The sequence below is a fragment of the Protopterus annectens genome, chromosome 1.part0 (genome assembly GCF_019279795.1).
Source record: "Protopterus annectens isolate FY-2018-M chromosome 1.part0, PAN1.0, whole genome shotgun sequence".
Classification (NCBI taxonomy): domain Eukaryota; kingdom Metazoa; phylum Chordata; order Ceratodontiformes; family Protopteridae; genus Protopterus; species Protopterus annectens.
This window is the reverse complement of record NC_056725.1, coordinates 766,024,485-766,050,372: the sequence shown is the minus strand read 5'-3', so window position 1 is coordinate 766,050,372 and position 25,888 is coordinate 766,024,485. Positions and strand designations below refer to the sequence as shown.

The 25,888-nt window shown below is 42.3% G+C and overlaps 1 protein-coding gene across 1 annotated transcript in view; it reads left to right on the top strand.

Moving 5' to 3' along the window:
* NOP53 (NOP53 ribosome biogenesis factor) overlaps nt 1-25,888 on the top strand; it is a 952,413-nt gene that overhangs the window by 295,137 nt on the left and 631,388 nt on the right. Inside the window, exon 6 of the mRNA XM_044062795.1 lies at nt 21,850-21,945. Within this exon, the coding sequence (XP_043918730.1) occupies nt 21,850-21,945 (96 nt within the window). The remainder of the gene's footprint in view (nt 1-21,849; nt 21,946-25,888) is intronic.

The window sequence follows — 25,888 nt, the reverse complement described above, 5'->3', positions numbered from 1 at the left end:
TTGCAATAGTTGAGTGAGTTCTAACCAGTTTATTTTTTTAAGGGCTATACAGTGATGTGTTCTGTATCTAGATTCAGTGGCAAATCTAGCTATTTTATTGTAACAGGATTCTAGACTGTTAAGATCAGATTTACGAAGGTTGGTTAGTGCCGGGGAAGCATAGAGAAGGGTGGATAGTAGATGTGTCCTGGCTACTGTGATTCTAGATTGTTTAGAGAGAAATTGTTTGTTACGATAGAGCAGACCTAGTTTTTTATGTACTTTCTTGACAGTTTGGGCAGTGTGGATGTCAAATCTAAGGTTGTTATCAATTTCAGTGTCTAAACGTTTGGTGTGGGTAGTTGGGATAATTACAGTTTTGTTGTTGGAGGTGATTGAGAAATTTACAGCTAGGTGGGCGGTTTTATGGGAAGAAAAAAGTAGTAGATTAGTTTTATTAGGGTTGAGAATAAGCTGATGGTTAGAGAGCCAGGTTTCTGCTAGTGAGAAAGCATTTTGTATTTGAGAGGAGGAGGTCTGGAGTAATGGCTGCACATATGATAGTGGTGTCATCAGCATATTGAGTAACAATGGCCCTGGGGGTGGAGGATGGGAGTTAATTGGTGAATAGAGTGAAGAGTAATGGACCTAGGATAGACCCTTGAGGTACTCCTAAGGACACTGTTAACAGGAGTGATAATTGGCTTTGCTGTTTTACCGCCTGATGCCGACCCGATAGATAGCTCTTAAACCATGTGATTGAGGAAGTACTGAGGTTAAGGGTAGAGAGTAAGTTGAGGAGTCTGCTGTGGTTGACCATGTCGAAAGCTTTTGATAAATCTAAAAATATGGCTGAGACAAGTTGTCCTAGATTTCTCTGATAATTAATGGAATTGGTGAAAGAAATAAGTGCAGTGGATGTACTGTTGGAAGGGTCTGAAGACGTGCTGGTTTTTGGATAGCAGTTTGTTTTCAAGGAGGTAATTCATAAGTTGAGTGTGTATGACCCTCTCTGGGATTTTGGATAAGGGCAGTAAGATGGCAATGGGGTGATAGTTATTGAGTTCAGAGGAGTTGCATCCTTTGTGTAGTGGGATTATATGGGGAGTTTTCCATAGCTGGGGTGTTTTGCACTCTGTGATTGATCTGTTGATGAGAATAGTGAAAGGATAGGCAATAGCAGTTGCTGCTATTTGGAGGTATTCTGCAGGTATTTTGTCTGCAGCTAGGGTGGTAGGTTTGAGCTTTTGGAGGAGTTTTAGGATGATTCTGATAGATACTGGTTGAAAGCTAAAGTGTGAGTCACTAGTATGTGTTAACATTATGGTTGGTGTCTCTGCTGGGGTTGGATGAGTGGTGTTAATTTGGTTATTAGCTAGGGCCTGGATAGTCTCAGTAAAGTATTTGTTAAACTGTGTAGGAATATTACTGTGACTATTTCCAATTTTGGGTGTGGGGGTAGTAGTTTTCCCAGGCCGCAGTACCAAATTAATTGCAGCCCAGAATATTTGGGGAATTTTGGCATGTTTTTCTTGTAGGTTTTGGTAATAGTTGGTTTTGTCTATTTTGATGAGTTTCTTGACCTTGTTGCGCAGTTCTAAGTATTTCTGCTTTACTATTTGGGTTTTGTTTTTGTGATATTGATCCCATGCTTTGTTCCTTTCTGTAAGAATAGTTTTGGTGGGCTTAGTTAACCAGAGGGCATGTGTAGTTTTTATTCTGATGGTTCGGGTGGGAGCATGGTGGTTAACAATGTTTAACTAGGTTGAATTAAAGTGTTGCACTGCATCATCAAGTGATAATTGTTTTAAAGGGGTCCAGTTGCAACTATTTAGGTCATTGTTAAAGGAACTGGGGTTAAAGTACTTTTTGTTCCTGACTTTGTGTTACTTGACTCGTATGTGGAGATGTTCATCGTGTTTCACTGCTGCAGTCATTACACTTGGGTTATCCTGCCGTCAGGCGGTCCCACAGTCGGCCAGAGTTCCAAAGTCTTGGTCCGGCGTCGGTTACTGTCGCTTCTTCCCTGACGTCAGTGCGCCAGGGGTATATAAGATGCCAACGCCATTTTTCCCAGTCTTTCTTGCCGCGCGGTGCCCGAAGCAAAAGCAGTTGGCAAGTGCCGGTCGGCCTACTCCTGAGATTTTCGAATTCGAATTTCAGAACTGAAGTCTTAAATAAAGCTAAGTACCCCGTTGGGGAAACTTTTTCTTGCCTCAGACAGATGTCAGTAAAAGTTAATAATTGCATTTCTTGTGGGAAGCAAATACCTCATAAGGATTTTCATTCTTACTGTATTCCATGCGTAGGCCCAGATGTCACTAGTTGTCGGTTTTGTACTAGATTTATTAACAAGCGCACTATTAAACGTCGGTTTGATTTTGCTCGCCATTATTTTGGCCGAAGGTTCAATTATACCATGCCGTCGGAACAACCGACGACGGGAATACACAAAAAACGCAAAGACAAAGATAAGGACAGGTATCCGAGGTCCAAAACAGACGATGAAGCCTCTTCTAGGCCAGTCGCCGGTTTGCCGGTTCTCAATGAGGCACTTTCGCAGCCCCTGACACCCGCTACCTCAGAGCTACAGGCCGCCTCCGACTCCCACGTGGAGATTTCTAGGCCTCTGGAAACTCAAGGTATTGGGCCTACAGAAATTAAACCCTTAGATGGGTCCGGAGCCGCTGAGCAGGCATCGACTTCTGAGGGTGTATTCAGACCTTCACAGCTTACCATCAAAACAACAACTAAGTCTAAAACTCCATTAAAGACAAAGAAACAAGTACAGCATTCACCTGGACAGGCCTCCATGCCTAAAAAACAGATGCTCAAAATGGCCGAAGACCTAATTACTCTGATCAGGGGGTTCCCATCCCCCTCCTGATAAAAGGCCTAGGCAGGATACAGACTATGATTCCTATGACCAGGTTTCCATTTCTTCTGATTCCTCCTCAGACCAGGGATACTGTTTACCCCCCTATGAGGACTCTGATGCTGAAGAATCAATCCCTTCAGCCTCTCCTCCTGAGGATTACTCTTTTGGGGAAACTTTACATACCATGAGGGAGCATTTCCATTGGGAGAGCCAGGATTATTCAGAATCCAAGAAAAGGCTCAGAGATTTTCTTTTATTGCCTCAGCACAGGCCCCTTGCTATTCCGCCTGTGTTGGATATTGTGGATGATGTGTTCTCTGAATCCAGTTTAACCCCTGATTCTTTGCCCCCAGCACCAGTCAAGCCAGATGGGTACTACAGAGTCCCTGACTCTCACAAATTTCTTTATAAAAACCCTGCTGCTGACCCAGAAACTATTTCCCAGGGTCCCAAAGGGGTAAAGGCTTCCACTGTTAAAATTCCAGTTCCCTCTGACAGGGATTCTAGAGCATTAGATAGATGGGGGAAGAAAGTTTACACTTCTGCAACTTTAGCAGTAAGGGCTTTAAATTGCCAGTTCCACATGCTTGAATATCAACAATATTTAATGTCTCTGTTAAAACAGAAAATGCTTACAAGCTTAGAAGGTCCTGACTATAAGGAAATGCACGATTTATTGCATGCAGCTGAACAAGTGGGAAAACTTACTCTGCATTGTGGTTTTGATTCATTAGAGGCTTCTTGAAGAGCCGCAGTTTCAGGATCTGTGATTCAAAGGCATGCTTGGTTAAAAGAACAAGGTTTACGTGATCATGTTAAGGCAAAATTATTGGATGCTCCTTTACAGCATGATATCTTGTTTGGTGTTAAGGCAGAAGAGGTATTAAGGCAGAAGAGGTATTAAAGGAAATGAAGGATAAGGCAAAATCTATGCTGACAGTGAAGGATTTCTTACAGGTACAGCCACCTCTATTTAGCAGAAATTGGCCTTCTAAAAAAATGGTCCTTTCCAGTGTCAGACAGACCACAAAGAGGCAGATACAGACGCCCAAGAGGCAGATCTCAGCCCCAAGGCTCTTGCAGACCACGACAGTGGTGTGCTTCAACCCCAAAAGGAGGAGAAGACTGGTCACAACCTTATAGGAAGCAGTCCCAATGACTTCCCCCTTCAAATGCCAAGCACTTACCTTTTGGCCGCTCCCTTAGGGGGAAAACTAGCACTTTTTTCACAAAATTGGCATATAATCACCCAAGACAAATGGGTTCTAAATATTGTGTCTCAAGTTTACAGGTTCCACTTTCACACTCCACCAAGGCCAAAAGGAATGCCAGACCTGCCACAAAATCCATGGGCAGAGGCACAAAAACAAATTACGGCCCTCATGGACATGAGAGCTATTCGAAAAGTGCCACAGCAGGAACAAGGACAAGGATTTTACTCCAGATTTTTCTTGGTCCCCAGAAAGGACAAAGCCTACTGGACCTATCTACTCTAAATACCTGGATGTTCCGAAATTCTAAATGTTGACACTACAGCAACTTCTTCCCATGCTGGGCAAGAAGGCTTGGCTTGTTACTTTGGACCTCAAAGAGGCATACATGCATGTCCCAATCAGACAAAATTGCAGAAGATACCTCAGATTCATAGCTGGCACAATGCATTACCAATTCTCTACACTGCCCTTTGGCTTATCTACTGCACCCAGGGTCTTCACAAAATGCCTGGCACCAGTAATTGCATTTTGCAGACAAAAAAGAATTCAAATATATCCCTACTTGGACAACTGTCTTATTCAAGCAGAAAGCAAGGACATTCTTCTAAAGCATCTGGCGTTTGTAAAAAGATTGCTAATTTGCCTCAGGTACACAGTAAACGAAAAGAAGTCCAAACTAGTGCCCTCACAAGAGATAATATTCCTGGGTGCCAGCTTAAATACAATGGCTCAGATGGCTTATGTCATGCCAGACAAGCAAAGACAACTGACTCAGTACTTTCAATTGATGGCAACAAAAACCCAACTCCCTGCAAGAAAAATTCTGCAGGCCTTGGGGTTCATGGCGTCCTGCATACTACTAATACCGTATGCCAGACTGCATATGACGAAATTACAATGGTACCTAAAAAGTGTTTGGACTCAACACTGTCACAGTTTGGAAACAGTAATACCACTTATTCCCTGCCTACAACAGGAGTTTCGACGGTGGGCACAGGCATGTTACCACAACAAGGGACAGCCTTTCACTTTACCCACAGCCAGGCAGACACTAACAACAGATGCTTCGGATTACGCCTGGGGGAGCACACATGGCAGGAAAATGTATTCAGGGCAAGTGGGGAGCAGACCAAATGCATCTTCACATCAATCAAAAAGAGATGCTAGCTTTACAAAATGCCCTGGCCGCTTTCAAGGACCTTCTGCATCCAGGACAACTATTACTAAAGACTGACACCACCACAGTTCTGTGGTACATAAACAAGCAAGAGGGCACTCATTCCTATCCCCTCTGCCGACAAGCCATGACTTTGTGGAACACAGCACTGACCTATCAAGTTCATCTGCAAGCACAATTCCTGCCAGGAAAGAAAAATACTCTGGCAGACGACTTAAGCAGAAACGTCATGGATCCTCACGAGTGGAAATTAAATCCACAAGTATTCAGCATGATAACACAAAAATGGGGGTGCCCAGACTTGGATCTTTTTGCCTCCCCTGTGAACTGCAAACTACAGAAATTCTGCACAAGGACTTACCACACACAAGCATGGAAAGTGGATGCTCTCTTGTTCAGCTGGAAAACCGTAACAGTTTATGCCTTCCCACCACTGCCTCTCTTTTCAAAGGTACTCCTAAAAGCCAGACAAGAAAGGCCAAAAATGAGCCTGATTGCCCCAGACTGGCCACGCCAGCACTGGTACCCAATCTTAAAGAACTTGGCTCAAGGCTCAGCATGGATTTTACCTCAAATTCCTCAACTTCTGACTCAACAAAACAGTCAGATCCTGCACAGCCAGCTCAAAACCTTAAACCTGGCTGCATGGCCGATTACTTAGCCAAGCAGCAAACACCTCTCTCTAAAGCTGTTATGGATGTCATTTTGGAGGCCAGGAGGCCCAGCACCAGGAAATCCTATTCAAAAAAGTGGAAGAGATTCTGTGCCTGGAACCAGGCTCAAGGCTTTGACCCTCTTGTTCCAAATATTCCTCAGATATTACAATACTTAACTGAGATGCTGGACAAAGGCCTATCCTTTTCATCCATTAAGATCCACGCCTCTGCCATCACAGCTCATTACAACACTGATCCTCCTATTTTCTGTCATCCATTATTAAAACAGTACCTCAGAGGGGCTAAAAATATAAGACCGCCCCGGAGAGCACCAACACCAACTTGGGACCTCAACTTTGTCTTGGAAAAACTAACTTTACCTCCTTTTGAGCCACCCAATTCAGCAGAATTAAAATGTGTGTCCTGGAAAACTGCTATGCTTCTGGCAATAACCTCAGCACGAAGAGTCGCAGTTACAGGCACTAATGGCAGTGGCACCTTTCAATCTTTTTTCATCAGGACAGGATTTCTTTAAAAATGAACCCTACATTTATGCCAAAGGTGGTATCCAGTGTGGCTCTTAACCAAACTATTCACTTGCCAACATTTTATCCAAATCCCCAGAATAAAGGGGAGAGACTTCTGCACTCATTGGACATACACAGGCAGTTATGCTTCTACTTGGACAAAACAAAAGCTTTCAGGAAAACTGAGCAATTGTTTGTAGCATATGCTGCAGGATCACAGGGAAAGGCTGTTTCAAAGCAGACCATTTCAAAGTGGATAGGACACTGTATCCGTTTCTGTGACACACAGCATGGAAAAACTGTACCTAGCAACATTAGGCCACATTCCACCAGGGGAACAGCCACTTCAACTGCCTACCTTAGAGGAGTACCTACCAAGGATATTTTGGAAGCTGCAACTGGGAGTTCAGTGCACACATTTACCAAGCATTACCACTTGCCTCTTTACTCTAAATCCAGAGCTGGCTTTGCCACTGCAGTGCTGCAGGGCCTCATAGCCACCCCGAATCCTTCATAGATCCAGCCACCCAAGCTCAGCTTTGGGAGTCAACCCAGGTGTAATGACTGCAGCAGTGAAACACGATGAACATAGTACAGTTTTGTACCTACCATGAATGCAGATGTTTGAGTGTATTCACTGCTGCAGTCCAGGTTACCCTCCCATCCCCACTTTCTTAGCTGGGACTAACTGACTGAAGGTATTGTTTTTATTTTTTATGTATGTTTCATTAGCAATATGTATTGCCTACCTGTTTGGGGGCACCTGACATCTGGGGCAAGAAAAACTGAAGAAAATGGCGTCGGCTGCATCTTGTATACCCCTGGTGCACTGACGTCCAGGAAGAAGCGACAGCAACCGATGCCGGACCAAGACTTTGGAACTCTGGCCGACTGCGGGACCACCTGTCGGCAGGATAACCCAAGTGTAATGACTGCAGCAGTGAATACACTCGAACATCTACATTTATGGTAGGTACAAAACTGTACGTTTTGGTTATTAGTAGATATGTTGGTTGGTGGTCGCTGAGTAAGTCTGGAAGTCATCCAGCTTGGGCTGCAAGGGAAAGATGGGATGTAAGTATCCAGTCCAGAATGGACTGGTGTTTAGTTCTTTTGTCATTTCTAGTAGGGGATGTAATGACTTGGGGAAAATCCATGTAGGTTAATATGGGTGGTTGGATTCTGACTAGTACAGCTGAGCCAATCTATGTTAAAGTTACCTAATATGGTGCTTTCATGAGGTAGAGAGTTTGAGATCCATTCTAGTAGGTTTTCCATAATTGAAATATTGTTTCCAGGGGGAATGTAGCCTCCTATGATATTAATATATTTTTGGGGATTCAATTTGAATTTGGTTAGAATGAATTTGGCATTATTGCTATCTGGGATGGTGATATCAAGTTGTTCGAGGATAATGTGATTCCTGTACATTATAGCTACACCCCCCCTCCCCTTTTTTTTACTCTGTCCTTGTGGTATATATTCTACCTAGGAGCTGTAATTTCGTTACTGTGAATATCAGGGTTTAGCCAGGTCTCAGTCAGAAGGAGAATGTCTGGCTTATACAGAGCTAGTAGGGCATGTAGGTCATGGATCTTATTGAGGATACTTCTCATATTTAGGTTGAGAATGAGAAGAGATGTTTTATGCCTATCTAGAAGAGAGTAGGTTAGATTAGAATTTAGCATGCTTTTTAAGGTTGGACCTGGGTTGGGGTGTATGTCTCCACAGCTTGAGTTTTTTTAGTATAGACTGGAAGAGTTTGTTGAGTTTAATGATGATTTTAGTGCGTATTAGATAATTGTGGGACTTGCTAGTTGATGGAAGCAGTTTATGATGGTGATTATCGGTGGGGGAAGGTTGGAAGAGGTGTGGAGTACATAGAATGTTTAGTGGGGCTAAATAACTGTTTAGGGATGAGGTCTGTTTGTGAGAGGAACTGGTGAGATGCAGATGAAGATGGGCATGGTAGCGGGTTAAGGCTGAGAGGAAGAGGGATTTATGCTTAGTTTAATGAGTTTATCTATAATTCCAGAGTGGGGGATGATGTTGAAAGCCTTGGCGAGATCTAGATAGGCTGTGTGAACCACCTTACCCTCATCTATGGCTTTGGTGACTGCTTCAAAGAAGTCTATCAGGTTTAGGAGACGTGATCTGCCTTTTACAAACTTGAACTGCGTAGGGTCCAGAGTTTGGAGATTACCAATGTTTTTGTCTGAGTTCCATGATGATACGTTCCATGGCCTTGCAGACCAGGCTTGTCAGGCTAATGGGGCGGTAGTTCCTGGGGTCTGTCGTGGCTCCCCCTTTGTGGAGTGGGATAACCGTCACAGTGTGCCATTCAGTGGGCACAAAGCCTGAGGTTGAGGCTATGATTGAACATGGTACTTTGGTGGGGTGCCAGTTCATTCTGTAGTTCATGTAGAATGCAGCCTGGGATGTTGTCTGGTCCCATGGATGTTGTGTTCTTGGCTTTGGAGAGTGAGCATTTTTACCTGTGCAGCCGTGATTACAGGATATTTGCATTCTTCTGGGATAGAGATGGGCCCTTTAGGGGGTGAGGGGGGGTAAAGTTATCACTGAACCTTAGTGCCATTGTGCTGCAACTCGGAGCAGATTCTGAGGGTTGCCATTAATATTATTGACATAGCTATAGACTGCTTTGTGGTTGTCTTTGGAATCAGTGACGATTTTGTTTTCATAACTAGCTTTGGAGGATTTTATGAGGGATCTCAGCTTCTTACTGAGGCTGACCAGGGAGTCCCTCCAATCATGGGATTTTACTCTTTTTTTTATTTTTTTTTTGCAACAGTTTTTTTCTTCTGTTGTAGAGTTTGTGTATGGCAGACCACCAGATTGGCTTCCTTTTTTTGGAGGATAGCATCTTGGTTCTGTTAGGGATAGCACTTTCCATGCACTTGTGTAAGTGCTTATAAAGTGCATATGTGTAGGATTCAGCAGTCGTACCTCTGTTGTCCATCTGCATGGGTGTCGTGAAGTTTGCCACTTCTGTCTTAAGAAGCGTGAAGATGTTCATCGTGTTACCCTGCTGCAGTCATCACACTTGGGTTATCCTGCTGTCAGGTAGTCCCGCAGTCGGCCAGAGTTCCAAAGTCTTGGTCCGGCATCGGTTGCAGTCGCTTCTACCCTGACGTTAGTGCGCCAGGGGTATATAAGAGGCATCCGACACCATTTTCTTCAGTCTTTCTTGCCACGCGGTCCCCGAAGCAGAAGCAGTTCGCAAGTGCCGGTCGGCAGACACCTGAGATTTTCGAAAATAATTTCAGTCCGAAGTCTTCAATAAAGCGAAGTACCCCATTGGGGAACCTTTTCTTGCCTTAGTCCGATGTCAGAAAAAGTTTTGTGGGAAGCAAATACCTCATAAGGACTTCCATTCTTATTGTATTCCTTGCCTAGGCCCAGACCACGATGTCACAGGTTGTCGGTTTTGTGCTAGGTTTAATAAATGAACTATCAAACGCCGTTTTGATTTCGCTCGACATTACTTTGGTAGGAAATTTGGTTATACCATGCCGTCGGAGCAGCCGACGACCGGCATGCATAAAAAACGCAAGGATAAGGACAGGCAACCTAGAACCAAGCCAGACTCCGAGGTTTCTGCTGGGCCTGTTGCCGGTTCTCCGGTTTTCAGTGAGACGCATACGCAGCCCCTGACGACTGCAGAATTGGTACCCCAGACAGCTTTGGATTCTCAAGCGGAGAGTACTAGGCTGTCGTAGCCATCTTCATTAGGCCCTTCCGACACCAGAGCAGAAGGAGATTCCGGTGCAGTAGAAACACCTTCGGTTGCAGAAGGTGTCTTCAGACCGACTACACTCACCATTAAATCTTATGCTAAGCTTAAAACTCCATTAAAACCTAAAAAGACTACATCAGTCTCCAGTTCAAGGCCCCATGCCTAAGAAACAGATGCTTAAGATGGCTGAAGATTTGATTACCCTAATCAGGGGTTCCCATCCCCCTCCAGATAAAAGGCCAAGATAAGAGGAGGATTATGCTTCCTCTGACCAGGTTTCATTTTCCTCAGATTCTTCTGAGGAACAGGATTACTCTTTTTCCCCCTTATGAAGACTCTATTCCCTCAGCATCTCCCCCTGAAGACTACTCCTTTGGGGAAACTTTACATACCATGAGGGAACATTTCCACTGGGAAGGCCAGGACTACTCTGATTCTAAGAAAAGGCTCTGAGAGTTCCTTTTACTACCCCAGCACAAACCACTTGCTATCCCTCCAGTTTTAGACATTGTGGATGATGTTTACTTGGAGTCTAGTCTAAACCCAGACTCTTTACCTCCTGCTCCAGCCAAACCAGACAGGTACTACAGAGTGCCTGACTCACACAAATTCCTTTATAAAAGCCCTGTTGCTGACCCAGAAACAATTTCCCAGGGTCCCAAAGGGACTAAGGCTTCTATGGCTAAAAATCCTGTACCCTCTGAAAGGGATTCCAGACCCCTAGATAGATGGGGAAAGAAGGTATACACCTCAGCTACTCTAGCTATGAGAGCATTAAATTGTCAGTTTCACATGCTGAAATATCAGCAATTCCTAATGTCGCAATTAAAACAAAAAATGAGCACACATTCTGAACAGTCTGAATTCAAGGAAATGCAGGATCTGTTGCATGCAGCTGAACAGGTGGGCAAACATACTTTACAATGTGGATTTGATTTATTGGAAGCTTCCTGTAGAGCAGCTGTGACTGGGTCTGTCATACGTAGACATGCTTGGTTAAAAGAACAAACCCTACCTGATCATGTTAAAGCAAATTTATTGGATGCACCTTTACAGCAGGATGTTTTATTTGGTGTCAAAGCAGAAGAGGTTTTAAAGAAAATGAAGGATAAGGCAAAGTCTATGCAGACGGTCAAGGATTTTTTACAGGTACAACCCCCTCGTTTCAACAGAAATTGGCCAACAAAAAACTGGTCCTTTCCAGCTTCTGACAGACCACAGAGGGGTAAATACAGAGGCCCAAGGGGCAGAGGTCAGTCACAAGGCACTTACAAACCTCGACAATGGGGTGCCGCTACCCAGAAAGGAGGAGACAGGCCCCAAGCTAGCAGAAGACAAACACAATGACTTAACCCTCAAACTACCAGGCAAATCTCTCTTGGCAGCTCCCTTGGGAGGAAAATTTGCACTTTTTGCAGACAACTGGCACATCATCACAAAAGACAAATGGGTCCTAACCATTGTCTCACAAGGATACAGATTCCACTTTCACACCTTGCCAATGATAAAAGCAATGCCAAATCTGCCACCAAATCAATGGGCAGAGGCACAAAAACAAATTACAGCTCTCATGGACATGAGAGCCATTCAACAGGTACCTACACAGGAGCAAGGACAAGGATTTTACTCCAGACTCTTTCTAGTTCCCAGAAAGGACAAAGCATGGAGACCCATTCTGGGCCTTTCAATTCTGAACACCTATCTGCAGGTACCCAAATTCAAGATGCTAACAATACAGCAGCTTCTTCCCATGCTGGGCAAGAAGGCTTGGCTAGTAATGCTGTATCTCAAGAAGGCATACCTGCATGTCCCTATTAGACAAAATTGCAGAAGATACCTCCGTTTCATTGCAGGTTCAACCCATTATCAATTGTCTGCACTGCCCTTTGGCTTATCTACTGCGCTCAGGGTCTTCACAAAATGCCTGGCACCAGTAATTGCATACTGCAGACAAAGAGGAATTCAAATATACCCATACCTGGACAACTGCCTTATTAAAGCAGAAAGCAAGGACATTCTTTTAAAGCATCTGACATTTGTCAAACACCTTTTAAGTTGCCTAGGGTACACAGTAAACGAAAAGAAATCAAAACTAGTGCCCTCACAGAGCATAATATTCCTGGGTGCCAGCTTGAATACAACGGCCCAGATGGCTTATCTCACGCCAGACAAGCAACAACAGCTGACTCAATACTTCAAAATAATGGCAACAAAGACCCAACTCCCTGCAAGAAAAATTCTGCAGGCCTTGGGATTCATGGCATCTTGCATACTACTAATACCATTTGCAAAACTGCATATGAGGAAATTACAATGGTACCTGAAAAGCGTATGGACTCAACACAGCCACAGCTTGGAAACAGTGATACCACTCATTCCCTGCCTTCAGCAGGAGTTTCTATGGTGGGCAGAGGCATGTCACCTCAACAAGGGCCAGCCTTTTACCTTACCCACAGCCAGGCAAACTATAAAATCAGATGCATCGGACTATGCCTGGGGAGCACACATGGCAGGACAGTGCATTCAGGGCAAATGGACTACAGATCAAAGGCATCTGCATATCAATCAATCAAAGAAATGCTAGCTGTACAGAATGCCCTAACAGCTTTCAAGGACCTCTTACACCCAGGACAACTAATAATAAAGACGGACAATACCACAGTAATGCGGTACATAAACAAGCAAGGGGGCACACACTCCTACCCTCTATGCAGGCAAGCAATGACCTTGTGGAACACAGCACTGACTTACCAAGTTCAACTACAAGCACAATTCCCGCCAGGAAAGAAAAACACATTGGCAGACGACCTAAGCAGAAACATCATGGATCCCCATGAGTGGAAACTAGATCCACAAGTATTTGCAATGATAACTCAAAAATGGGGAAGCCCAGACATAGTTCTGTTTGCCAACGTCAAATATTTTGCACAAGGACATTCCACCCACAAGCTTGGAAAGTGGACGCCCTCACATTCAGTTGGAAAACATTAACAGTGTATGCCTTACCTCCACTGCCTCTTCTCGCAAAGGTGCTGCTGAAAGTCAGATTAGAGAGGCCACAAATGATACTCATTGCTCCAGACTGGCCACGCCAGCACTGGTATCCAATACTAAGGAACATGGCCCACGACCCACCATGGATTTTACCACAAATTCCTTACCTGCTCACCCAGCAAGACAATCAGATTCTACACAGCCAGCTCAAGACTTTAAATCTGGCTGCATAGCAAATTACCTAAACAACCAGCCAACACCTCTATCTAAAGCTGTTATGGATGTCAGTCTGGAGGCCCAGCACCAGGAAAGCCTATTCAGACAAATGGAAAAGATTTTGCGCCTGAAACCAGGCTAAAGGCCAAAATCCCCTTGATCCAAACATTCCTCAGATTCTACAATATTTAACTGAGATGTTGCACAAAGGACTTTCCTCATCTATTAAGATACACGCCTCAGCGATTTCAGATCATTACAACACGGATCCTCCTTTATTTTCACATCCACTCCTAAGACAGTACCTCAGAGGGGCTAAGAACATAAGACCACCCAGGAGAGCACCAACACCAACTTGGGATCTCAACTTTGTTCTGGAAAAGCTTACACTACTGCCCTTTGAACCAGCTTTTTCAGCTGATTTAAAGTTTCTATCATGGAAAACTACCCTGCTGCTTGCAATAACCTCAGCTAGAAGAGTCTCAGAGCTACAGGCACTAACGGCAGTGGAGCCTTTCCTCATTTTTCATCAAGGCAGAGTCTCTCTACGAACTAACCCTTCCTTTATGCCAAAGGTTGTATCCAGTGTGGCCCTAAACCAAACCATTCATTTACCTACCTTTTTCCTAAACCCCCAGAACAAAGGAGAAAAACTCCTGCACTCTTTGGACATGCACAGGCAATTGCGTTACTACTTGGATAAAAGTAAGGCTTTCAGAAAATCTGACCAGCTCTTTGTATTCTATGCTGCAGGATCACAAGGAAAAGCCATCTCAAAACAGACCATTTCAAAATGGTTAGGACATTGTAGACGTTTCTGCTACACACATCATGGGAAACCGGTACCTGCTAGCATTAGGTCCCACTCCACCAGGGCTACAGCTACATCAGCAGCCTTTCTCAGGGGGGGTACCAACCAAGGATATTCTGGAAGCTGCAACTTGGAGTTCAGTGCACACCTTCACCAAACACTATCACTTACTTCTATACTCTAAGACTAGAACTGGCTTTGCCACTGCAGTTTTGCAGGGCCTACTAGTTTCTTCAAACCCTGTAACACCACCACCCATCCTTAGCTTTGGGATTCAACCCAAGTGTGATGACTGCAGCAGGGTAACACGATGAACATAGTACAGTTTTGTACCTACCATAAATGTAGATGTTTGAGTGCTCACCCTGCTGCAGTCCAGGTTACCCTCCCTCCATCCCCTCTGACCTTGCTGAACCTTTCTATACCTTTATATCTGATACAATCTTTGTGGTGTATTTGCTTGTTGCTGAAGATATGCTTTGTATTTTCTTTACATGTTTTTTTGGCAATATGTAGTGACCACCTACTGGGAGGCACCTGACATCTGGGGCAAGAAAAACTGAAGAAAATGGCGTCGGATGCCTCTTATATACCCCTGGCGCACTGACGTTAGGGAAGAAGCGACAGCAACCGACGCCGGCCCAAGACTTTGGAACTCTCGCCGACTGCGGGACCGCCTGATGGCAGGATAACCCAAGTGTGATGACTGCTGCAGGGTGAACACTCTAACATCTACATTTATGGTAGGTACAAAACTGTACTTTGGTGAAATTTTTTACCGTTGTTTCCCTAATGGGGGTAGGGGCGGGGTGTGGATGTCTAGCGTGATTAGCTTGTGGTCGGATCTGACCAATGAGGAATTGACCTCTGGTGTGGAACACCGGTCGCCCATGTTGGTAATGACCAGGTCTAAGATATTGCTGTCCTTGGTGGGAGCGTGGATAAGTTGATCCAAGGCATTGGAATTTGAGTTCCAGAAAACGTTGAGCAAAAGAGTTGGTACAAAGGGGTGGGAGGTTGGCGTAACAGTTAAGGTGCTTACCTTAGAAACACAAGGTGCAGGGTTTGATTCTGACATGGGGTAATTGGCTAGGCTTAAAATGGCCCATAAGGGCAGTTAGCCTAGTACTAACCTATGAACCTATGAATAGTTTTCCCAGTTAATGGTGGGGTTGCTGAAATCACCCATTAATTAGGGTGTTGGGTTGTACCCTAATATTTTCCAGTGTATCAAGAAAAGAGGAGTGGGATTCTTGGGGCATAATGGCGGGGGTGGGGGGGGGTCAAAGTAGCAAGCTACAATTTGGATTGCAGTCTTGCCCTGAGTTAGTTGCACTTGGATAGTCTCGGATGTATTATGCTGAGCAACTAGCTTGGAGTTGTGGACATCCTTAAATATGGACACGCCTCCGCCTTTAGTGTTTCGGTCTGGGTTAGGTGGCAGAAAAGTTCTGATATTTCAGAAGCAAAAAAAGGTATGCCTGTTTCTAAGGTCACATACTCAAACTGGCTTTCAAGTTGCATCACCTTTATCTGTAGTACTAATAGGAGAGCTACCTTTCAAGGTCAAGGAACACTGTGCAAGGTCATAGCAACACCATCTGCCTATCTAGCTAGATTATCAATGGACAGTATTTGTGCAGCTGCTACATGGGTAAGACCCCATACCTTTATCACTCATTACAAAGTGGATTTGGCCTCCAGGGACAGGGCCTCCTTTGGTTCCATTGTATTGAAAAGTGTACTCTCATGAGCCACCCAGGAAATGTGCTGCTAGGGACTCTGTCCCAACCAGTAAGAATGAAGGTGAGATAGGACAACATAACATAAAGAAGTTATGTATTCACCATAACTTTCCATGTTTGTTGTCTATCTCGCCCTTCATTCTTATGACCCTCCTGCCTTCCCCCAGCCCAAGGTTTTTGTAGAACTTAGCGTTTTTTTTTTTTCCCTTAGGCAAGGAGATTCTCTGATTTTCTTTGTTATAGCTATATTATACAATATGATGGATGTGACTGCGGTGGTGGTGCTGCGGTAGCGTTGTCGCCTCACAGTTAGACGTTGCCCGTTCGATTCTCAGAGCGTCTTGTGTGTGGCGACATGCGTGAATGGGCGTTCCTTCGTTGAAGGCTGTGCGTTAGGCCCGGCAAGCCAGCATGTCAAAATGTACTGCCAATCATTAGCGGACCAGAGTTCCGCTGTGGCGACCCCTAACCGGGAAAAGCCAAAAGAAACAACATAAAATATGATGCATGTAATCCCATTATTATGGTTAGCAGCAAACAAGATCTTTGGGATTACACCCCTGCATGATGGGATAGGTGTTCAGCCACGAGCCAAGTGAAAGACTTCAAGGTTTAGTATTCAGCTGAGTCAGAGCCAAGGATCAGCTCTGAACTCAGCCAGTAATAATGAAGGGTGAGATGGGCAATAAACATGGAACATTATGGTGACTACATAACTTTTTTTTACCAGGAAAGTTGAACTGGGACAGAGCCTGTTTTCAGCTGAGGCCCAGGTAGAAACACTCCAGATGCATGTTTTTGGAATGTGGGAGGAAACAGGGAGTACCCAGACGAAACCACATGAATGCAGGAAGGACATGTAGACTCCGCACAGAAGGCACCCCAGCTTTAATGTATCTTAAGACCAGTTTTATAGTATGCATTTAAGTAACTGACACTCATAGCTAACTTTCAAGGTGTAGATACTGAATTGACCGGATGGATCTGGCTCAGCAAGCACTACAGTTCTTCAAGACTTTTTTTTTTCTTTTTTTTTTTTCTTTTTAGACTTGGAATTTATACTATATTAAACGTGGATGTTTGGGTAGTGATCCTCCATGATGCCCTTTATTATACACTATGGTCTCTTTGTCTGCATTACACAGTTACCGAGTTGGAATGCTAGGTCTGATTTTTTTTTTTTCTTTTTTTTGTATGTGATTGTATTGTCAAGTTCATATTTGAGAGCTTGCCTATATTATGGAATTTTAAACCATATTAATTGTAGAATTTTTCCTGAATGGACTGTAGTACTTTTCTGTACTGCTTACTGAGTGCCAGACTTTGTCTTTGTATGGGAATTCTCTACAGCCTTTGTTTTAGAATGCATCTTAAGTAGACTAAAGTACTTTGTCTTGCTTAGAGAGCTTTTTTAAATGGTAAGGATAGGCCGCACATTTCCGGTACCAAAAATATGATGTTTATGCACTGAGACTGTAAGACTTGAGCACAAGCCTAACAACTGTGATATGAACCAGGTGTGGCAAATGTTGGTACAGCGCTTATCATAAGTTGTAGACTCCAAATAACTTTTCTTCTAGAAGTATAGTTACAGTGGAAGCTTTCAGCATTACCACGGAAGAGTGTATATGTTATGTTAAGCACTGATTAGACTGTTCTAGCAGATTGTTTTGTAGAGCAGCCCTAAGCATGATCCAAAGCTTGGGTTCTGCCCTTATCTAGCTAAGGGTGTTTAGGCGAAGTCTGAGATAACCTGCTTAGGAGAATGATGCACATTCTCCAGAATGAGATATATACTGTGTGCTTTCAGACATCTTTTTTTCCTAATATGCAAACTGTGTCATAGTTTAACATAGAGGTTTAAGGCTGTGTGGTGATATGACAGTCATCCTTCAGTTGTCTGTTTTATTTTTCCTGTGTACATTTGCAGATTGGACACCTCTTGAAAGTTGGTTTACTTGGCTCTTAAAGGCTCTTGTCTAAGACTCCTGGGTAATTTTTCTGCCTAATGAGATTGCCTAGTTAAGTACTGTACACTTTTCTTTATCTTGGCAGGTAGTAATGGCCTAACATCAAAAAGCTCTTAGTTGAATGATACCATACTACTAATGTGTGCTATTCGACCTCTTCACCCAACTGTTTACAATTTATTTTCCTCACTCATGTCCTTCTATAAAGTTTTCATCTTTCTAAGAGTAATCAACTTTGTCTGTTCTTTATTTCCCCCCCTGCTCATTGCTCCTCATCTCATTCTATCCCCCTGTCTGTTTTGCCATTAGAATACCCTGTTTCTCACTGCCATACATTATGAGAAATGTAGTCCGTCTTTTGAGTATAACTACACATTAGTTTACTTGACATGGGTTTTCCACTTTTGCAAAGTGCCTTACTACATGCAGTATATGGTATTTTATCACAGTTTATCCTAGTAGTATTCTGTAAATGTTCAATCTGTTTGCATTTAATTGTTGAGGAGATTTTCTCCCCTTGTATATATTTATTTAACTACTGTAAAATAGCTATGTGTATTTTTTGTGGAGCTTTTTTTCCCAAGTCATTGTAAAATAATCTGAGAGGCTTTTCTTCCCTTGTATGTATGCATGTATTATTCATCAACTACTGTTTAAAATGTTTTTGAATCTGCTGTGGAGCTTTTCTCCCTGAGCCTCTGCTGAAGTGGGCCATTGGCTCAGTTGGGCTTTCCTGGTTATTAAAGGAAAAAATAGATTGATCAATCTCATTGTTCTTATAAAACCACATAGTTTTGAAGTAGGTCTTCCTTATCACTGTATATCCACCTATCCAGTCCACAGTGGATATAGGCGTTCTCTGGCTTTGTTATTATTTTTCAGTCTCTCTCTTTCTGTGGTCTTCCAGAATCCACAAAGATGGCTGCTGTAGTTATGTACATTTTGGATTTCACAGAGGAGGGAATTTTGGTGGCATTTGGGTCAAAGCTTTAGGGACCAAGTCCTAGGGTGACAGTAAGTGGAAAAGGGTTGCTAGTATAATGCTCTGAGGATGTATGCAGACTTGAATTATAAAATGTCAGTATTTTGTTGATTCCATTGCTTCTGCTATTACAGTAGCTGGACATTTGCAGTTATGACAACATTCCAGAAGATTGCTAAGGTTAAGTTGGCTTTCCATGGCATACTTGTGGTTTTAGCCATGTTCCCTAGATGGCTCAATGGTGTTAATACTTTTGCATTTCTAGTAGCACATGGGGCATTTGTAATGTCATTTCACCCCAATGCTGAAAGTTACTTGGAAATTTTAATTAACATTGTATCTTTCGGCTTTTCCCGGTTAGGGGTCTCCACAGCGGAACTCCGGTCCGCTAATGATTGGCAGTAGATTTTTACGTGCTGGCTTGCCGGGGCTAACACACAAGCTTCAACGAAGGAACGCCCATTCACGCATGTCGACACACAGAAGACGCTCTCTCTGAGAATCGAATGGGCCACGTCTAACTGTGAGGCGACAACACTACCGCAGCACCACCACCGCGGGTAACATATTCTGAAAAATTTAATTTGCTCAGTTCCAGGCAGCTTTCAGTAGTTCAGTCCAATTCCAATGGTCCTTTGCTTCTGGTTTCAATTTCATCCTGAAGCTTTGAGCAGTTTTCATTTCTGGATGCAGCCTTTAAATTATTTCTTCGCATAAATGATGTATTTAAGTTTTGCAGAACTCCATCTTCAGTTTCTAATCCTCCAGTACTAGTAACTTTAGTGTTTTTGTTCATTAAAATATTTTGTAGTTGTACAGTGATTTTGGTTATTTTCTTTGCTTTTTATAGGATCATATGTTGGTACTAGGCTATCGGACCTAGGGGCCTATACAAGCCTAGCCATAACAATTCCCTGGCTATTTCTTCCCACACTATTTACTTCCCTGGACCCCTGTCTTGCAGGGCAACTGACGTGATCCCCGGGGTGAATTTTTTCTCTCCCATCCAATCGTCAAGGTTCCTTTAGAAGAGGGCCAAAGAGGCGCTCTGTTTGACATGTATGGGAAGTCTATTCCATAGTCTGGGAAGTCTCTGGGTCAGGAACCTATCCCTCCAGCATGTTTTGTTCATTGTGATGACAAGGTTTAGATCCTGGAGCGTGTTGCTCTGAGGGATTGGGATTTCTTTAAGTGTAGCATATCCAACAGCTCTGGGTTTGACATGGCCTTTTATGTTAAGAAGAGATCGCTTCGGAGTAGACTATATGTGAATGAGTATAGCTGGAGTTTTTTAAGGTGGTCAGCATAAGGCATCTGCTTTAGGCCTGTGATTCTTTTAGTGAGGTATTTCTGCGGCCTTTCCAGTTGTTGCAGATGTCTTGACAAGTACATACCAAATGGGGTGTTGTATTCTATAATGGGTCTAATGAGGGATGAGTACAGTAGGGCAATGACCTCCTTTTTTTCTGGATGAAAAGCCCTTGGTGATGAGGTGTGCCACTAAAAGGATTTCCTGACTGTTGTGGAGATGTGGTTATCGAAGGTGAGACCACTGTCCACCTGTGTCCCTAAGTCCCTTTTCACACTTTCGGTGTTTAGTGTACTGTCATCTATGTGGTAATTCATGGGTACATGTTTTTTCCAAAGGGGGATAACTATACATTTCTTGGCATTGAGCTTGAGCCCATGGCTCTGGCACCAAGCATCAGTTTCTGTAAGGCCCTTTTGTAGAGTATCCACATCATTTGGGGATTCAATAATGGCTCCCAGTTTGCAGTCATCTGTGAACTTTGTTAGCCAGAGAAAGTTTGCCTAGGCATGTAATCCTCTTCAGCAGAGGTCCAGAGGAAAAAAAAATGTGTGTGTGTGTGTGTGTGTGTGTGTGTGTGTGTGTGTGTGTATATATATATATATATATATATATATATATATAAGTTGCAAGTATGTAATATGTATAATATAAACCCACACTCACACCCCCCCCCCCCCACCCACACATATCGGCTATGGTGGTGCAGCAGTTAGCGTTGCTGCCTCATGGCAAGAGGTTCTCTGGTTTAATTCTTGGCTGGAGTGCCTTCTGTGCAGAGTCTGCATGTCCTCTCTGTTAAGTGAGTTTTAAAAACTTTCAGGTAGGTGCATGTGTGTATGTGTGTCGTCTTTGAAGGTATATATACATATATATATATATATATATATATATATATATATATACATATACATATATATATATATATATATGTACATATATAAACATATATTTATTACAAAGAATGTTTGGATAGTCGGGTAGGTACACATGAAATATGTACAGTAATATTTTACAAGTCTGTTATTTGTAGTATAAGTTGAGGTTGCTTTAGAGCATGTCACTTGTGAAGTTATGCCAAGTAAGTACACTGCTTAGCAAAACAATGTAAATTAATTGTAAGCCTAGTGCCAAGCAGCATTACTCTACTTAAATATGAAGTCTGTGACCAGTAAATGACCATGGTCAATTACAATAGGTAGGTATTGTGCCAGGAAGTATTTATATACTTACTTGAGGTCATTGTCAAGAAAAAGTATTACATTAGATAGCAGGCTTAAATGGGAGATGTGCAGGAGCGCAGCCACTGTTTCAGGTGAGATTTAAATGATATAAGTTTCTGAATCTATTTGAGTGGAGGTATAATTCCAACTTTAAATGTTTTATATATATATATATATATATATATATATATATATATATATATATATATATATATATATATAATGTTAACTTAAGATTTTGAAATGACAAAGTTTGTGGTGTGTCATTTGTACTAAACTTCATTTTTGTCAACAAACTGTAACAGAGAGCAGTGCATACATCTATAAATCAAGACAGTGTGAGGCATTTTGCTTATTTATTTTAGGTTTTTTTTTTGGTAATTTACATCCATCTTTTCACTGTTTGTTCAGCGACCTGACTGGCTGCAGACCAAGCCCTCACAGTTGGCAGCAGTAGAAGTTATATCTCCAGGTGGATCCTACAATCCCACATTTGAGTCACATCAGGTAATTGAGAATACACTGTGCTTGTCTGAATGCCATTAAAAAAAAGTTAAGCATATCTTAATAATATAATCATTCATTCATTCTGTGTTGGATCGTTTTATTTAGGGCAGCTAGCATTTGGCCTGTATTAAATGCTTTCTGTATGTAGGAAACACAAACCATGAAAAACAAATATAAGGTATCCAGACAACCACTCAGCAGGTACTCGTAATGACAGTTTATTGGGTTCTCAATAAAACCACACTCAAAACACGATAGTCCACAGATTAAGCGCTTTCGTCGGAATAGCCAACTACATCTGAATGAGGTAGTTTGTTATTCTGACGAAAGCGCTTAATCTGTGGACTATCGTGTTTTGAGTGTGGTTTTATTGAGAACCCAATAAACTGTCGTCATGAGTACCTGCTGAGTGGTTGTCTGGAAACCTTATATTGGTTTATCTTTCTGTATGTAGCTTATTTGCTTACAGGTTAAAAATAGAAAAAAGTTAAGTATTTTCTTTAAAGAATAAGTAATTATAGTATTTGTTTAAATTCATAAAAAGGGGTATAAGCTGTTTGTATTTTATTTTAGCTGCTAATGTATTTCCCCTTCGATATGGCATGATGTCAGTGAAACAATCTTGTCTTTCCTTTAGGTACTGAGGGTGCCCAGCTTTATTTCCTTGAGGTGTCCTGTCATTTTTTAAATTTTTTTCTGTGTTGCAATCTGTATAAAAAAGAGCAGTGTTAAGCTGAAATAATCTTTTGTTGACTTTTTCGTTGCAAAGTTTTATCACTTGCTTTGGACTCTTGTGAAAAAAAAAGTGCATGACCGCTTTTGTTAGTATTCCCTATTTAAAAACTGCATTTAATAAATCACAGTATTTGGTAAAGACAAGACCAATAATAGCTGCTAAACTGCAGCTCATATCAGCTGAAAAATAAAAATACTAAAGAAAGCTGAAAGCACTTGCCATGTACTTGTGTTGTATTGTTGGTCTTAATTGAAAGATTGTGTATTTACATCAGTGTGATGTGTCATGTAATTGCTAGTTAGTTTAGTCTAGTTAGACCAAAAGTTCATGTGTTACATTTAGTAGGTTATTCAGTGTCTCCAGTTTGGTTACTCTTGTGTATCAGCTATTGTTGTCTTGTTCGGCAGCAAAAAAACGGGAATAAATAGGGCAAGCCTCTTATGTTTTGCTTAGTCAAAAGTGTGGGACTATTCTAGTACTTCTCAACCCTGGATAACACATCAAAGTAGCTATCAGTTTTATCTCTTTCCCTACCATTTTGGAGTGATTGGGCTCTAGAAGTAATCCAAGAGGATTACAAATGGCAGTTGGGGTTCTTTCCACAGTCAGGAATTCTGTTTGTCCAAAGAATCAAACTCTGTTATTTATACAGATTCTGTCTGAAATGTTTGTGCAAGATGTTATGTCTGTTCTCCCTGCCCAGTTGGGAAAGTGTATTTCTTAAATGAATTTTGCTATGCCCTTTTTCAAGTTTATTATACTGTGCCTCTGTCTAACAGTGACACAGAAGTGATACCCGGGGTAAACCTACGATCTCCCATCCACACATCAAGATTCCTCTTGAAGAGAGTCAATGAGGGACTCTGCCTAACCTGGACTGGGATTTTATTCCAGAGTGAAGGGAGCCTCTGGGTTATGAATCTGTCCCTCCAGCATGTCCTATTTATTTCAGTGCTGAGATTCAAGTGTCTCGAGCGCGTAGCTCGATGGGATTTGGATTTTCTGAGGTGCAGCATGTCCATTAATTCCGGGTTGGACATGGCTTTATACGTCAGGCACAGATCGCCTCTGAGCAGGCGGTATGCCACTGAGTAGAGCTGGAGTTTTCTCTTTTACTCCCAAACACCAACTTTGTCCAGAACAACATATGCATTAGACTTTGGGGGATAATATTCAAAAGACTCACCTTCAGGGGATATGGGAATCTTCATTTTTAAGGAAAAAATATATCAACCTAAAAGACTTAATGGACCTTTTAAGTTGTTAAAAGGCTTAAATGTGTTCGGAACTGCAGGACTCTAATAGTGGTAAAAGACAATGCCACAGTGATATGGTACATAAACAGGGATGAACCTGGCGTTGAAGACTGGCCAATCCCATTGGATCAGAACACTGTAGCAAACTCACTGAGCAGATCCAGGATACACCTTCTTGAGTTGATGTCACACCCAGAGGTCTTCAAAGAGAATGCCCACCATGTATGGAATTCCAGAACAGACAGTTACAGAAGTTCTCTATCAGGCTTTCTTGCAGTCAGGACAGGCAAATTTATGCCTTCTGTTTGCAGAGAATGGGAATGTTCTGATGTGCCCCCTCCCCCACACTTCTGGTTACTAGAGTCCACCAAAGATCAGGAAGGACTCTTCCAGGATTCTTTTGGTAACTCCATTTTGGTGCAGACAGCACTGGCTCTCCCTTCTCATGCACCTGACTGGGGCAATTACTAAAAGCTTCTTCGCAATGTGGATCTACTAATAGAAGGACAAGATCTCTCATCTTCAACATTCTGAATCTGAACTTGACTGTTTGGGTGATGAGCTTTTGATTCCTTTAATTTTTATAGAGGACTTGCAACAGGTACTAAAGGAGACTAGAAGACCAGCTACTAGAAAATCGTATTTATCTAAATGGAAGCTGTTTTGTAGTTGGTGCCATACCAGAGAAAAGGACCTATCCCAGACAGGGTGATACTGGCTCTCCAGTACTTGTGTGGTTTGCTGAATTTTGGCCCATCATGCATTTCTGTCAAGGCACACCTTCTCAACCATTTCAGCTTGTCTTGTCATTATATCCCACCTTTTCTCTTCCTTGTGCGTGAAACAGTTCTTGAAATAGGTGTTGCACATTAGACCACTTCATTCCGAAGCTGGAACCACATGCTTTTGAGTTTTGTTTTGAAGATGCTAACATTGCCTCCATTCTGAACCTTCCTCTAGTACTTCTGTCAAGTTCCTTACCAGGAAGACCGCTTCAGTCATTGCTGTCACATGAGCTAGAAGAGTTTTGGAGTTGCAGGCCCTAATTGGCTACACCTCCCTTTCTTTTTCTTTCTTTCTGTTGTGGACTTTTATAATAGTAACTCTTAGAGTTGATCCTTCATTTGTGCCTGTGGAGGTATTGAAGTTCATTCTGAATCAGTCTCTCCGCCCTTCTGCTTTTGTTTCCCCAATCTAAAAACAGAGGAGATTGAACATTTAATTTCCTGGATGTCCTCCATTATTTCAGCTACTACTAGGACAAGACAAGGTTTTGGACTGGTGAATCAACTTTATTTCCTAAGACGGTAAGAAAAAGAGCAGCCAGTTTAATAATTGACAGTATCCAGATTATCCCAGAATATTCAATTCTGTATTCGTAGCATGGAAAAAGTCTTTGCCCCCAGAATGTTAGGGCATACTCCACTAGAGGTATGGCCACTTATACAATTTTTTTTTTTTTTTTGAAAAGGGATGGATTCGGAGTCATTCTATAGGCAATAATATGGTTCTCACTGCACATTTTCATTAAATACTGCAGGATGATTTATTCCTTTTGTAGAGTCAGAACAGGATGTGCTTTATCTGTTCTAAATTTATTTATTTATTCCAGTTTGATTACCGGGGAAGTCCACTGGGTCAGCATGGCGCATTTTCAGTGGAGGCCTGGGGAGAAAAGCTCCGAAAAAGCATAAAAAATATATTACATACAGGATTTCAACACAATCAAGATTTTAGAAAGCATTAAACAGTTTACAGAGTACGATTCCAAGGAATACAGGACAGTATGAGCGTACAATTCATATTGAAATTGATTAAAATGTTGTTTTTTTTACATTAAGTTATGCTTGTTACATTTGCATAGTAAAGCAGTAATTTGTTTGAGATTCCTAAACTGAGAGTTAAGGTTGTATAGAAATTGCCTGTAGTGAAGAGATTCAGGGAAGGAGAA